General features: G+C 34.1%; 3 protein-coding genes across 9 annotated transcripts; all 3 read right to left on the bottom strand.

The window, feature by feature from the left end:
* Nucleotides 1-1412: 1412 nt before the first annotated feature.
* On the bottom strand, nucleotides 1413-4143 carry LOC102610698 (thioredoxin H-type). 2 transcript variants are annotated; one of them, XM_006481160.4, is made up of 6 exons: nucleotides 3971-4143; nucleotides 3602-3681; nucleotides 3243-3317; nucleotides 2894-3016; nucleotides 2099-2221; nucleotides 1413-1795 (listed from the first exon to the last, which is right to left on the bottom strand). In XM_006481160.4, exons 3-6 carry the CDS (start codon nucleotides 3261-3263, stop codon nucleotides 1643-1645), a joined length of 420 nt encoding a protein of 139 aa, XP_006481223.1. In that variant the 5' UTR covers nucleotides 3264-3317; nucleotides 3602-3681; nucleotides 3971-4143; the 3' UTR covers nucleotides 1413-1642. The 2 variants fall into 2 exon arrangements, with proteins under 2 accessions (XP_006481223.1, XP_006481222.1); XM_006481159.4 differs by lacking the exon at nucleotides 3602-3681.
* Nucleotides 4144-5035: 892 nt separating this feature from the next.
* On the bottom strand, nucleotides 5036-7587 carry LOC127898580 (ubiquitin-conjugating enzyme E2 28). Of its 4 annotated transcripts, none has more exons than XR_008055667.1 (6): nucleotides 7419-7587; nucleotides 7153-7278; nucleotides 6335-6462; nucleotides 6082-6186; nucleotides 5916-6007; nucleotides 5165-5413 (listed from the first exon to the last, which is right to left on the bottom strand). XR_008055667.1 is itself a non-coding variant. In XM_052443178.1 (5 exons), the coding sequence occupies exons 2-5, from the start codon at nucleotides 7220-7222 to the stop codon at nucleotides 5270-5272; spliced, it is 447 nt and encodes a 148-aa protein (XP_052299138.1). In that variant the 5' UTR covers nucleotides 7223-7278; nucleotides 7419-7587; the 3' UTR covers nucleotides 5036-5269. The 4 variants fall into 4 exon arrangements, 2 of the variants coding, with proteins under 2 accessions (XP_052299138.1, XP_052299139.1); XR_008055668.1 differs by having other exon boundaries at nucleotides 5345-5413; nucleotides 5916-6010; XM_052443178.1 differs by lacking the exon at nucleotides 5916-6007 and having other exon boundaries at nucleotides 5036-5413.
* A 1948-nt stretch (nucleotides 7588-9535) lies between these two features.
* Nucleotides 9536-12042, bottom strand: LOC102611214 (ubiquitin-conjugating enzyme E2 28). 3 transcript variants are annotated; one of them, XM_006481161.4, is made up of 5 exons: nucleotides 11875-12042; nucleotides 11626-11751; nucleotides 10763-10890; nucleotides 10548-10652; nucleotides 9536-9895 (listed from the first exon to the last, which is right to left on the bottom strand). In XM_006481161.4, the coding sequence occupies exons 2-5, from the start codon at nucleotides 11693-11695 to the stop codon at nucleotides 9752-9754; spliced, it is 447 nt and encodes a 148-aa protein (XP_006481224.1). In that variant the 5' UTR covers nucleotides 11696-11751; nucleotides 11875-12042; the 3' UTR covers nucleotides 9536-9751. The 3 variants fall into 3 exon arrangements, with proteins under 3 accessions (XP_006481224.1, XP_006481226.1, XP_006481225.1); XM_006481163.4 differs by having other exon boundaries at nucleotides 11626-11743; nucleotides 11875-12033; XM_006481162.4 differs by having other exon boundaries at nucleotides 11626-11758; nucleotides 11875-12032.
* Between the last annotated feature and the right edge of the window lie 468 nt (nucleotides 12043-12510).

The following is a 12510-nucleotide window of genomic DNA, read 5'->3' on the forward strand; positions in this document are numbered from 1 at the left end:
TATTGTCTATATATTTTTCATAGCACGCTTAGTTTCATATAGCCGGTTGTGATTGTGATAGGACAACCGTTTGATGACTCAAATCTCAAATCTGAAAAGAATCAACAGTAGGAGTGTATAATAAAACCTATGTGCCCTCTGCCATAAAATTCGGCTGATTACATGTGAGTGGGGGCCTTGTTAGTGGATCTTATAGAAAGGCCATTATGCAAGGCAACGACCACATTCAGTATCCTTTCTATTTATTTCCCATTTTAATAAGATTACTAGAAATATAAAAATTAAAAAGAATTGGGGGGGCAGGGTATTCTCAGATAAGTTGGCAAACGTGGGAAGGGGCTAGTGGAGAGATGGCTTGGGGTCCTCTTTATACGCGGCTATATCTTTTCTTGAATAATTGACCTTTGTGACAGAGCAAGGTCCTTGAAATATATAATACTAATTTTTTATTCTGCTTTTTTGATTTTCACCAAGATTTTATATTGTTAGTTTGATTTGACTTTAATGTTGGCACGTAAGGTACTTGATTCTGGACACAACGTTTAAATTAGGAAAGTGAGACCACTCGTTTTATGATAATTTCATTTCGCAACTGCCAAATAAAAGGTCACAAAAAAAAAATAAATAAATAACTTGTAATGAACCGCATGTGAACTTGTACCAATTCACAGCTATGATTCAATGAGTGAAAACTCTTTCCAACAGAAGCAAATCTGGCATAAACATGGAGAGAAAAAAAATGGAAAATAACTTAATTTGGTCCAGGCAAATTCTTTAGAAAAGGCACCGCCACTTGTAACATTTAAAGCAGAAACAACCGCACAGATAAGGAATAACAGTACATCCACCCACTTTCTTTCCTTTAGTGGTTCCAGCCAGACCGAAAGGAGGAGGAAAGAGTCAACAATGCGTAGGAAGCTGTATGCATTAATGTCTTTTTCTGTCAAATTTTGTAAGCAAATATATGAGAATATCCTCCGATGCCGAGCGAATTGCACGGATAAAGATTCAAAAAAAAAGAATTGATCTAATGTTATAATCTATATAAGGTTCCAACATTATTATTAGAAAATAGGCCGCAAAGAATTGAAGAACTACAGATGAGTATACAAAAAGAATTTAATTATGTGAATCGAAAAATAAACATTGCTATTACAAGAATTGCAGGTCCTTGTGGACACCCCAATATTCTCGCCGAATTTATAACTGGCCAATTAAAAATCGGGTTTCTTTTCTCAAAGCAACGAACAAAGCTATTAAATTTACGGAACATGCTGATACAAAAGGAATTCAAGTACAAATTGTAAGTGATGGGTATGGAAGTCAGAAAAAAGTAGACTTTGAGGTCTATTGACGACACAAGAGTGGTGACTAAAAGATGTTATTCATTTCTAAGGAAAAAAAAAAAAAAAAAACAGTAACGGTGCATATATTCTCATATTTCCATTTCATTGTTTCATGAACAGGGTTGGATTGAATCACAAATCACATAAGCAGCCATTTCTACAGAAAGTAATGCATAAATATACAACCAAAAAAAAAAAAAAAATCTTGCAATCAAGCAATCTTATCTAACTACTAGCACAGAAACATACACAGATTGGTGACAATGCTAACACAGATTGGACGACCATTGTAATCATCATTTTTGACTTGGGACAACTGAGTCTACAGCCGCTGCTACCTTCTTCTGTAGCTCTGGCTTGTTTGCTCCAACTAGCTTGTCAACTTGCTGCCCATCTTTAAGAAAGAAGAAAGTTGGAGTGGCTTTGATATCCCATGAAGTGCTGAACTCCTGCATCACACACAAGAAGCCATGCTTCCAATAATTGCTATTTCACCCGGACAAATCTCATCACTATAGAAGTTCAGCAGATTTTACCATACAAACCCAATAACATCAGCGTATAGAATGATTTGCACAATAAATTTGCCTGGATTGTTACTTCTTGATTTCCTATCTTGTGAATGTTCTTAGGAAAATTGCTTATGACTTATGAGTGCAGTCCGTTGGCATCAGTAAAGGCATTCCAAGATCAATTGTTAAAATTTCTAAGTCAGGTTTCTTCAAAGTTCAAAAAAATAGTATATTACTTACAACTAGTTCATCAACATCGACCAAAAGGAACATTAACGAAGGGTATTTCTCAGATAGCTCGCTGAAGAATGGTGCAATCATTCTACAAGGACCACACCATGTTGCGCTGAAGTTCGCAATCACCTGTTCAATCATATATTTATGAAAGAAGACTCATCAGATAAGTCAAATTAAACTTCACTAATCAGTCTTAATTGAACTATAACTACAAGCCAGGATTGAGTATTCTGTCTGTAAGAGGTGGAAAAAAATTCTAGCAAATATCTAGCGACACCAAGAAGCAATCTATTCAGATAAGGAAAACATAAAAGGCAACAGTGATGAAGCATAATGTACTCAACTTTCTTTTCGTGAATCCACAAAATGCAATATTAAAAGAATTTTAGAACAGAACTCATTATACTTGACCTAAATTCATTCATTGAAGATATTAGCGATTATTCCCAGCTTCATAGTTGATACCGGCTATTCTGTGATGCAAACGTCAAACATGACATTTGACATTTTTAAATAAGGACTTATATTTGCTGTAAATCTTTGATTCTCAAATGTGAAATTTTGAGCAAGGGTGCCAACCTCAAAATATCAAAGAAGCCTACGCCTTAATGCTTCATTCTTGTGATTTATAGAGGCCAGATTTGTTGGCACATTATAGGATTTGAATACTCAACAAAACATAAAACATTCTGGTCAAAACAAACCAAAGCAGGCCATTCAACATGATCATCAAAATCCCAGACAGCATATGCTAAATGCTCTTTCTCTGGCCTGAAAATAAGGTAACAGATAACTTACTATCTTCCCTTCCCTACTAGCTTCTGACATCTTTTGGTCCCATATATCTTTGGTGGTAACAAGACTCACATTCCCACCGGCAAACTCAACAGGATGTTCACCATCCTCCTCATCATGTTGACGCTACAAACATCATGAACATTGCACAGTTAGGATGAAAACGGACAAGTCTTATATAGTTGCTTCACTAAAACGGCCAAAACAACAAATATTCGCATATATGGTCGTCGATTTCATAGCTTTCAAAGATTTTCATCCATTTACTAAGATTAAGCCATAAGAGAAAAAACAGAATTTCATGCGCCAAGAAACAGAAAAATTCCGCAGACTCCAGGCTAAAAGTAATTACCTTGGACAAACATGTTCCCATATTGAAGCTTTGAAGGCCAAATTCCTGAAAGCTAACAGTTAACAGACGGATAACCTGAAAGTTGAAGACTATCAATGTGACATATCTGGAATTGCATATAAACTCTCTTTTAACTGTTCATTCTAGTTGAAAACAATAACACAAATGAAGCCATCAAATCCTTTCTCTTCAAAGTCCTATTTAAGTAAATAAATTCAGAACTAATGATCTTGTCCAAATAGAGCAGAGTAAAACAGGCGTCAGTAGCCATAATTACAGAAGATATTCAGCAAATTTAGAAATATAATTTTTGCATCTCTATTGCTAGTTCAGATTATTCTAATAAAAAAGGTCCTTACAAAAATATTGCTTTCCAGGCGTTAGCATTTAAGGCATCAAATTTCCAGCTTCTTTCGAACAAAAAGCAGGTAATAATTTCCTATTAACAAAATGAATTATAAGCAACAACAAATAACACAAATCTATCAAACTCCATTGCTTTAGAAGATTAGCTCAATCTTAGCACTTAATTGGCATTGATCAGGCCAAAAAAATAAAAAATTCAATTAAAAAATGAAATCTTTAAAACCGAAACAAAACATAGGAACGAAAATTTAAATGAATTTACCGTAAACCTAAACAATATCATCGATTAAAGGAGCAAAGAAATTCGAGATTAACTTAAATTGGAAATCAGAATAGAAAGATTCAAATTTTCAAAACCTTACCAGACAACAAAACGCCGACGTTCACAGAATTGAGAAGGATACACAGGTATATAATAAAGATGGGAGAGTATCTATCTGCGATTAAAAATAAACGTCTCGTTATTATGGAATTAAAAGATGATTAAGGGAATAAATCACAGTTACCAAACAACGTGAACATCGTTTTTTTCAGTGTGAATGTATTTGTGTTTTGTTTGTTTCTAAATTCGGGTACCAAGCTGTAATTACGTTATTAACCTCACCATGTCGGTTAAATGATTACTTTGACTGCTACCCAGACCTCTGTCAGAGCAAGGATCGTATTTACTTGAATACCCTTCTTATTTAGTTGTATGTGATTGTAGGCTTTATAGCCATTTATAGGTGAGCGGGCATCGGGGGCGTTATGGTCAAGTTTAATGGAGTCAGTATGTGGCTAGTAACTAGTAAATAGAACGGTCATGGGGGCATAAGTCAGAAAATATCAACTGTTTTGGTGGTTAGAGAATTTTCTTGGAATCATCGAATTTTCAATTGGTGAATGTGAATTCTGATGGGGACGCTGAGCCTTTGTAGGAAATTATCACTGGGAATAACGACGGGGTCAAGGGCCTTGCAATTTGAAATCAACTGTGGCACCCCGATCCAATTTCTGGTTTCCTACAAAGAAATCCATGAAAATGGACCAATCGACAACGAGATACTGCGATGCAACTATGGGAACCTTTTATTCTGTTGAATTAGAGAGTCAGCCCGGAAATTTAAAAACAAAGAGAGCCAATCGAATCGGATGGGCTAGTCAGCTTCAACGCCTCAACAGTAGTTTTTTATAGAAGAGGGAGTTGAGTTGGATTGTCTAAGATGCAAAGTTGAAACAGTTCACAGAGTCTGTGCCAGAATTTATAAGTGAAAACAAACGAATAAAGATATCATAGAAAGAAAAAGTCTTACGAATTTCAAGTACCAACATGATTCGCCTATTTTATCACAAGTTTTCTATTATGGAAGAAATTTCCAAGGAAGGAAGCGAAGGCGTTTGTTTCTTCATGATTATTGCATGAACACAGACGCGGCGATGTAAGAATGTTTGGTGCAAAATAGTAAACAAGTACTTAAGACCATTAACTACGTTCCATCGAAGAAGCTTCAAACACAAACATTCAACATTAACATAAAAACGTCCCGCCCTTGCAACTCCTCCCAACACCATTCTAAAACACCAACGTCTGCCCTCCCCAAAGCAAGTTAAAGAAAATAGATAGACAACACACACAACATATTTCAATAAATGCTCCTTTTTCTGCAATATCCTAACAACCTTCATCCCATGGCATACTTCTGTGTCCAGCTCCTGGCCGTGGATTCATATTTGGCCTTGTCGGACTTGTACATGTGGGCAATCTCCGGTACAAGAGGGTCGTCGGGATTTGGATCAGTAAGCAAGGAGCAGATAGAGAGCAGGACCTGATACACATATAATTTTCAGCTGCATAACCAACAACCAACTACTATATTGCCATAAACTCAATATTTGAAACAGTATTTTTACATCAACATCAAGAGTTTCCTCTCAATCCACCACCATCCAACCCCTTATTAAAGCCAGATTTCAACATAGGCATATACTTATAGATTTACTGAAATAGACTTAACAGATGACAAAGCTTGAAAAAACTTGTACAGTTAATGTCAAATAATTTCACCACAAATAGAAGTGTATTTGTAGGACACTGAAAGGTGTGACGAAAATGAGAGTGATGTTGATCGTTTAAATATTTTTTATATAGCTGTAATCTCATTGTGGAGGCTTAATTGGACCTTGGGTAGAAGGGAAGAAAGCTAGCAAAATGATTGAGAAATAAAGAAGGACAAAACAATTTCTTAATGAACTGGGAAATTTCAGTTCCTTTCCCTCAAATATCTCTGAGATGAGATAAAAAGAGCACGTATCTGCTATCCAACTTACTTTGCAAGATCCAAAGATGCACTTGGGAGTACAACTTTATGATCCCAGGGTCAGTTTTACCTGGCTGTGCAAGACCAGAGAGTTGTACGCCACTACTAAACCAGAATAAAAAGATTTTAAACACATAAAATGCTACTAATTAAATCCAAAAGGAGGGAATTCAAACCTTTGAAATGGTAAGCGCTGGACTCCACTGTTCTTTAAGGATATCAAGACAGATGCTTCCATTGCTGTTGATGTTCGGGTGGAAGACCTTGGTCCTAAAAGCAACCTAAACAACAAAATACCATGATACATTTTAAGTCAAAAGACTCGAAACAACCCCATACATGACCACTGTCAAAAAAAATATATATATATATATATATATATATATATATATTATCAGACGCTTGATTTGCATTCAAAAGAATAGTCACCTTTGGGGGCTTGAAAGGATAATCAGGAGGAAAATGAATGGTAACTAAAAATACACCTCCTGCATATGGGCTATCAGAAGGGCCCATAATTGTTGCTTGCCAGTGGAACATGTCTTCAGCCACAGGGCCTGTTAAATCATCAAACAAGCATTGAAAGACTATCAAAATCACAAATTTAGTTTAGATTAGATGAATTGATTAAAAATAAAAATAAAGTTACACATTCAGTGGCAATACAGGCACAGCATTTTTTACCCAATTGATGTGGCATAGTAGACAACACTCATTGATAGGTGATACTTAATTACGCATTAACAATGAAATAGTAAAATCAACAACAGCCTCCAATAAGCTACACATTAAAGATGGGATACGGCGTTGTTCCCAATTGACATGGCCCCCATTGATAGAGGCTTACTTAATTTCACATCAGTATTGAAAATAATAAAGTCAACAACAGCCTCCCATATGACAGCTATTGTTCAAGAACATGTAAATCTTTTGTTATCCAATTATAGGATCGGGAATTAAATATAAATGTAGATTTAGTTCATTCAGTTTTTTAATACATACAAAGAAAAAGTGACCATAAACTTCATGCTCTCTTTGGAAAGGTTGAAAACAACCAGCAGCCAATGAAACGACTCCAGCATGATATACGTCGGTAGCCAATCAGAATTCAGAATCAATCGTAACAAATTTCAACAACGTGTTGACACAAACAGCAAATATAGATCAAGTAAACCCTATCACCAAATGATACGAAATATAAGTAATCTAAAATGTGGTTCAAATTGAAAAGTAACAAAAATTTATACCAGCGCTGCAAGACGTGGGAGGATCCTTCTGCAAATCCTTGAGTTCCTTCAAAATACGCTTTGAAGCCATGACTCTTCAAGGGATTATTAAAATTGAAACTACAACGAACCTTAAGACCTGCGAAACTATAAACAGATCCATATACGGCTTCTTAATTAGACTATCCAAGCCTGTAAAACAACAAATTATTTGATCTACTGCATCTGAATAAAAAAGTTCAAATCAAAATTTCGAAAATACTAAAAATATAACTACGCAAACTGACCTTGCGCGGCAGAGAACAGGATCGGAGAGCGATAGCGTCGAGAAAGCGAAACGGTGAAGCAGATCTAGGTCGTCAAGCCGCCCCCGCCTCGCTCCTCTATCAACCCCTTGCTTTGTTGTCCTTCAACACAAATATCGTCGAGAAAGAACGTATCGTGTTCTTTTGCATATATTTATATACGTGGCAAAATTTATTTTTCCCCATTTTTTTTGTTATTTCTTGCAATTTTTTAATTATCGTTCTTATCCAGTTTATTAATATTGTTTGTTTTGTTAGTCTCGTTATTTAATTTAGGGTGCTATAACTATTTTATTTATTTATTTATTTATCTGGAAAGGAACTTGCGGTGCTACTACTGGCTTTGGAATTTATATTCCTTGTTTTAAAGGTTACCTCGATTACTCAAAGTTGAATTCTTGTTGAATCACATGGATTCCCATGGTCGTGGCTACAAAAGTCAACTTATTCGTATAAAAGATATATTATATACTATATTTATTTTCTTTAAATTCATAGTTGATCTTGATGCCCAACGACAAGAGTGAGATCAAAAAAAATATATAAACTTTAATTATAAATTATTAAGGGCTGATTTTGAAAATTTTATAGATTCCGTAGGAAGGGAGATTGGATTCCAGACTATAATCAATTTCGGTTTTCGGATATGAGATACTTTTATGTGTGTACTACAACTCTTAAAACATATAATAAGTTATAAGTCATACTAATCAATTCACAAAGAATGTGTTTGAAACATAGCATTATAGAAATTAAAATAATGTTCGTATTAACTTACTACCAATGATATGTTTAATAAAATTTAAGAGATCATTGTGGTATTATAATGTTATAAATATAAATTATTTTAGTATTAGATAATAATATAATAAATAAAACATAAAAATATCATATGATATTATTACTTTTTTTAATTATACTCTATTGAATATAACATTATACAATTATATATTTAACAATTAATATACAAATAATTATTTAATACAATTAATAGTAATTTTAAATAATATTCAGTTAGTATTAGTATAAAATTAATATAGTATAGTGTAACATCAAATGCTGTATAACATTATTATAATATAATTTTAATATAATGCAATATTATACAATACGCCTGCATTAAATAATATAATACAATGTAACATACACACCTTATTGATAAAATAATATCTCTTATGAGGTATAAGACCTTGGTAAGACATAGAAATTTAGAAACAGTGAGGTTTCTATCCACTCAAGATAATATTTTAAAAGGGTATTTGGTCTTTGATAAGATCATAAATTCTAAAAAGTCTCTTGAAGAGTTACAGGTTGAAAATGATGAAATGTCTTTACTCACACTTGAAATTGTGGAATCGTAAAGAATATAGTCCCGTGGGTTTTTACTGAACAAAGGTCAAATACGATTATTGCAAAAAGTATGTAGCTAAACACATGACCAATTGATATGCTTCATAGGCTGTAAATAACCATTATCATTTGTATATTTAATTTAATTATCTTACACAGATTTTAATTTGTATTTAGTTAAAAAGTTTTTTAATTTTTTATTGAAAAATACATAAGTAATTATTACTTTATTAGTATAATTCATTAAATAATTCTTAAAAGTAAAAATCGCAAAAAATACAATTGGCCACCTACAGTGATATGTGCACGGAACATAACACAAAAGAACAACTCACTATCACCAAAAGATTAAAAAAAATAAACAAATAAAATAACTACATGACAAAAAATTCAGTACAAGATAAAAAAATTTCTCATCTTTTGTGTATTTTATACTATTTTCCACACATATAACTCCAAAAAAAAAAAAAGAATATTCTTTTGCCGCCGAAGAGGTTTTCAGTGACCAGGCACAGCCGCCAGGATATTGCAACAACGTCAAGCCTCAAAATTTGCAGAACTTGTCAAACCACGGAATAAAACATATGGTACACAATAAATAGATTTCTCTAGTCATAATCCATAACGCAGTTCAAATATTAACATTAATTCCCCTTTTGTTTTTTGCAAATTTTATCTAATGATAGAATTAGTCAAAAGAGGAGGCATTTGTATGATGTAAAATGTTCGGTGCAAAAATAATGAAAGTATTTTTAGGACAACAAACTACATTGAATGATAGGAGTTTCAAACAATAAACATTCAACATTAACAAAATCGTCTTGCCCTTGCAACTCCTCCCCAAACATCCTTCCTCATTACTAAAATACAAAACATCCCCTTCCCGAAGCAAGATTGAAGAAAAAGGAGAAAAAAACACAACATATTTCATATAAATGAGTTCCATTTCTGCAATATCCAAACAACTATCCCATGGCATACTTCTGTGTCCAGCTCCTGGCAGTGGCTTCATATTTGGCCTTGTCGGACTTGTACATGTGAGCAATCTCCGGTACAAGCGGGTCGTCAGGATTTGGGTCAGTAAGCAACGAGCAGATAGAAAGCAGGACCTGATACACATACGTACATAGTTAGATAACTAACAAACAGTTAATATCTTGCCATAAATTCACTGCTTGAAATAATTTTCTCAGGTCAACTTCAAGAGTTTTCCCTCAATTCACCACCAGCCAACACCGCTCCAGATTCCAACTTTGGCATACTACTTAATAGAATTACTGAAAATTCTGGAGTAACCAGGATAAAAAGCTTGCCATGACTTGTACAGTTAATTTCATATAATTTCACCCCAAAACAAAAGCACAATCACTAGGTGAGCAATAGGAAAATGGGAGTGATGTGGAACATATAAGAAACTATTACGTAGGTGTAATCTCATTGTGAAGGCGCATTGAACCTGGGTGCAAGGGAAGAAAACTAGCAAAATGCTTAAGAAATAAAGATGGACACAATTTATTGATGAATTGGCGATGTCTGTTCCTTTCCCTCAGTTATCCCAAAGGTAAGTTAAATAGAGCACATATTTACCATCTGACTTTCTTTCAAAGATCCAAAAGATGGACTTGGGACTTGGGAGTTTAACTATATGATCCCAGGGTTGATTTTATTTAGCTGTGTTGCATGCCACTACCAAACTAGAATAAAGAGATTCCAAACACATAAAATGCTAATAATGTAAATCTAAAAGCAGGAAATTCAAACCTTTGAAATGGTAAGAGCTGGGCTCCACTGTTCTTTAAGGATATCAAGACATATGCTTCCATTGCTGTTGATGTTTGGGTGGAAGACCTTGGTCCTAAAAGCAACCTAAATAGAAAAAATACCATGGGACTAATAAGTCAAAACAAATCAATACAGGATTGCTGTTGACAAGAAACCAAATCAAACACATGATTTGCATAAGAAACAAAATTTACCTTTGGGGGCTTGAAGGGATAATCTGGAGGAAAATGAATGGTAACCAAAAATACACCTCCTGCATATGGACTATCAGGGGGGCCCATAATTGTTGCTTGCCAATGGAACATGTCTTCAGCCACCGGACCTGTTAAACAATTAAAGAAGATAGAAACAATCAGCAAAAAATAACAAATTTAGTTTAGATGATATAAAGTGATTCAAAAAAAGAGTAAAACAACTATATAAATTCGCGATACAACATTTGTACCCAACTGATACAGCATACACTGTTAAATAGTTAAACAAGCTTTGGAACAATTACCAAAACTTACATATTTAGTTAACACAAATGATTCGGAAAAAGATTAAAGCTGCACATACATGACTGGGATACAATGTTTGCACCCACTTGATGTAGAATATGAAGTGCCACTCATTGAGAGGTGCTACTTGATGACATTTCACTAGTGAAATATAATAAAGTCAACAAGTACTTTATTGATTGATGACACTATAGTTCTATGGCTGAAAAATACAAAAACCTTCAGTATCAAATTATATGTTAGAGAGTGTAATACAATGTATATTTAATTCATTTAAATGTTTGTTGTGGGTTTTGGGGGGGGGGGGGGGGGGTTGGACCGTAAAAATCCTGATTTCCATTGAAAGTTTGAAAACAACAACCAGCCACCAATACAATTAGCCCAGCTAAGAGTTTAAGAATACACCCACATAGAATATATCGGTGGCCAATCACAACCAATCTTAATAACCACGAGCCAAATAGTGATAGAAACAAACACAAGCAGCAAATTTCGATTAATTTAAATATAAATCAACTAAAACATGATCCAAATTCTCAAGTAACAAAAATTTATACCAGCGCTGCAAGACGTGGGAGGATCCTTCTGCAAATCCTTGAGTTCCTTCAAAATACGCTTCGAAGCCATGATGCTTCAACGGATTATTAAAAGTTAAAGCCACAACAAACCTAGGATCTGCAACACTGTAAGCTAAGCCACAAACGGCTACTTAATACAACGATCCAAGCTTATAAACAACAAATTATTTAATTTATTTTAATAAGGTAAAGAAAATAAATTTACTTAAAAATAATGACGAAATTGACCTTGTGCGGCGAAGAAGGAGATCGGAGGGCAATAGCAGTGAGAAAGGGGAACGGCTTCGGAGCAGATCTGCGGCGGCTACTGGCCGTCCCGACCTCTCTCCTCTACAATCTCTTGCCTTTGTTATTCAAGGCAAAAGTCGTTGAGAGAGAAAAATCCACCTTGTTTTACATGATTATATACGTGGCAATTTTTTTTAAAAAAAATTTCTTTTAGGTTGGTAATTTTTGCTTAATTATCGCTCTTGTCCCATTTTTTTAAAAATAATATTAATTTTAATTCTCCTCTTTATCTCCGATGCCACCTACTACCACCTCTGTCGGGTTGGGTTGTGGAAATTTAGTTTTAATTTTAAAGGTTTTTTAACTGAAAATTAATCACTTTTTTTTTTTAACTGAAAAAAAATAATTCGAAGTTAATAATAATTTAATATTTAAAGGTTACACTCAGAGGCCTCACTTAATCATTGCGATCACGTGGATTCACTGAGTGCTTTACGCCTCCGTCCAAAAGTGGCACTTATTCCTCTAACTTCACGAGAGAATCAAGTAAATCGCTATAATTCATAGATTTTTCTTCTTTTTTTAAAAAAAAGTCCTTATGACGTAAGATTATTAAAATAGTTTTAAAACAAAGTT

This window comes from Citrus sinensis, chromosome 6, assembly GCF_022201045.2.
Source record: "Citrus sinensis cultivar Valencia sweet orange chromosome 6, DVS_A1.0, whole genome shotgun sequence".
Taxonomy (NCBI): Eukaryota; Viridiplantae; Streptophyta; class Magnoliopsida; order Sapindales; family Rutaceae; genus Citrus; species Citrus sinensis.

What these genes read in the sequence shown, in the direction of transcription:
- LOC102610698 (XM_006481159.4), bottom strand. Translation starts at nt 3,263, where the DNA reads ATGGGAACATGTTTGTCCAAG. An exon ending in TGGGAACATGTTTGTCCAAG is followed by an intron (nt 3,017 to 3,242) that starts GTAATTACTTTT and finishes TGATGTTTGTAG; the next exon opens with CGTCAACATGATGAGGAGGA. An exon ending in TCGATGTTGATGAACTAGTT is followed by an intron (nt 1,796 to 2,098) that starts GTAAGTAATATA and finishes TGTGTGATGCAG; the next exon opens with GAGTTCAGCACTTCATGGGA.
- LOC127898580 (XM_052443178.1), bottom strand. Translation starts at nt 7,222, where the DNA reads ATGGCTTCAAAGCGTATTTTGAAGGAACTCAAGGATTTGCAGAAGGAT. An exon ending in TCCCACGTCTTGCAGCGCTG is followed by an intron (nt 6,463 to 7,152) that starts GTATAAATTTTT and finishes ATGATTTAACAG; the next exon opens with GCCCTGTGGCTGAAGACATG. An exon ending in CAGCGCTTACCATTTCAAAG is followed by an intron (nt 5,414 to 6,081) that starts GTTTGAATTCCC and finishes TATGTGTATCAG; the next exon opens with GTCCTGCTCTCTATCTGCTC.
- LOC102611214 (XM_006481161.4), bottom strand. Translation starts at nt 11,695, where the DNA reads ATGGCTTCGAAGCGTATTTTGAAGGAACTCAAGGATTTGCAGAAGGAT. An exon ending in ATCCCTTCAAGCCCCCAAAG is followed by an intron (nt 10,653 to 10,762) that starts GTAAATTTTGTT and finishes TTTTCTATTTAG; the next exon opens with GTTGCTTTTAGGACCAAGGT. An exon ending in CAGCTCTTACCATTTCAAAG is followed by an intron (nt 9,896 to 10,547) that starts GTTTGAATTTCC and finishes TATGTGTATCAG; the next exon opens with GTCCTGCTTTCTATCTGCTC.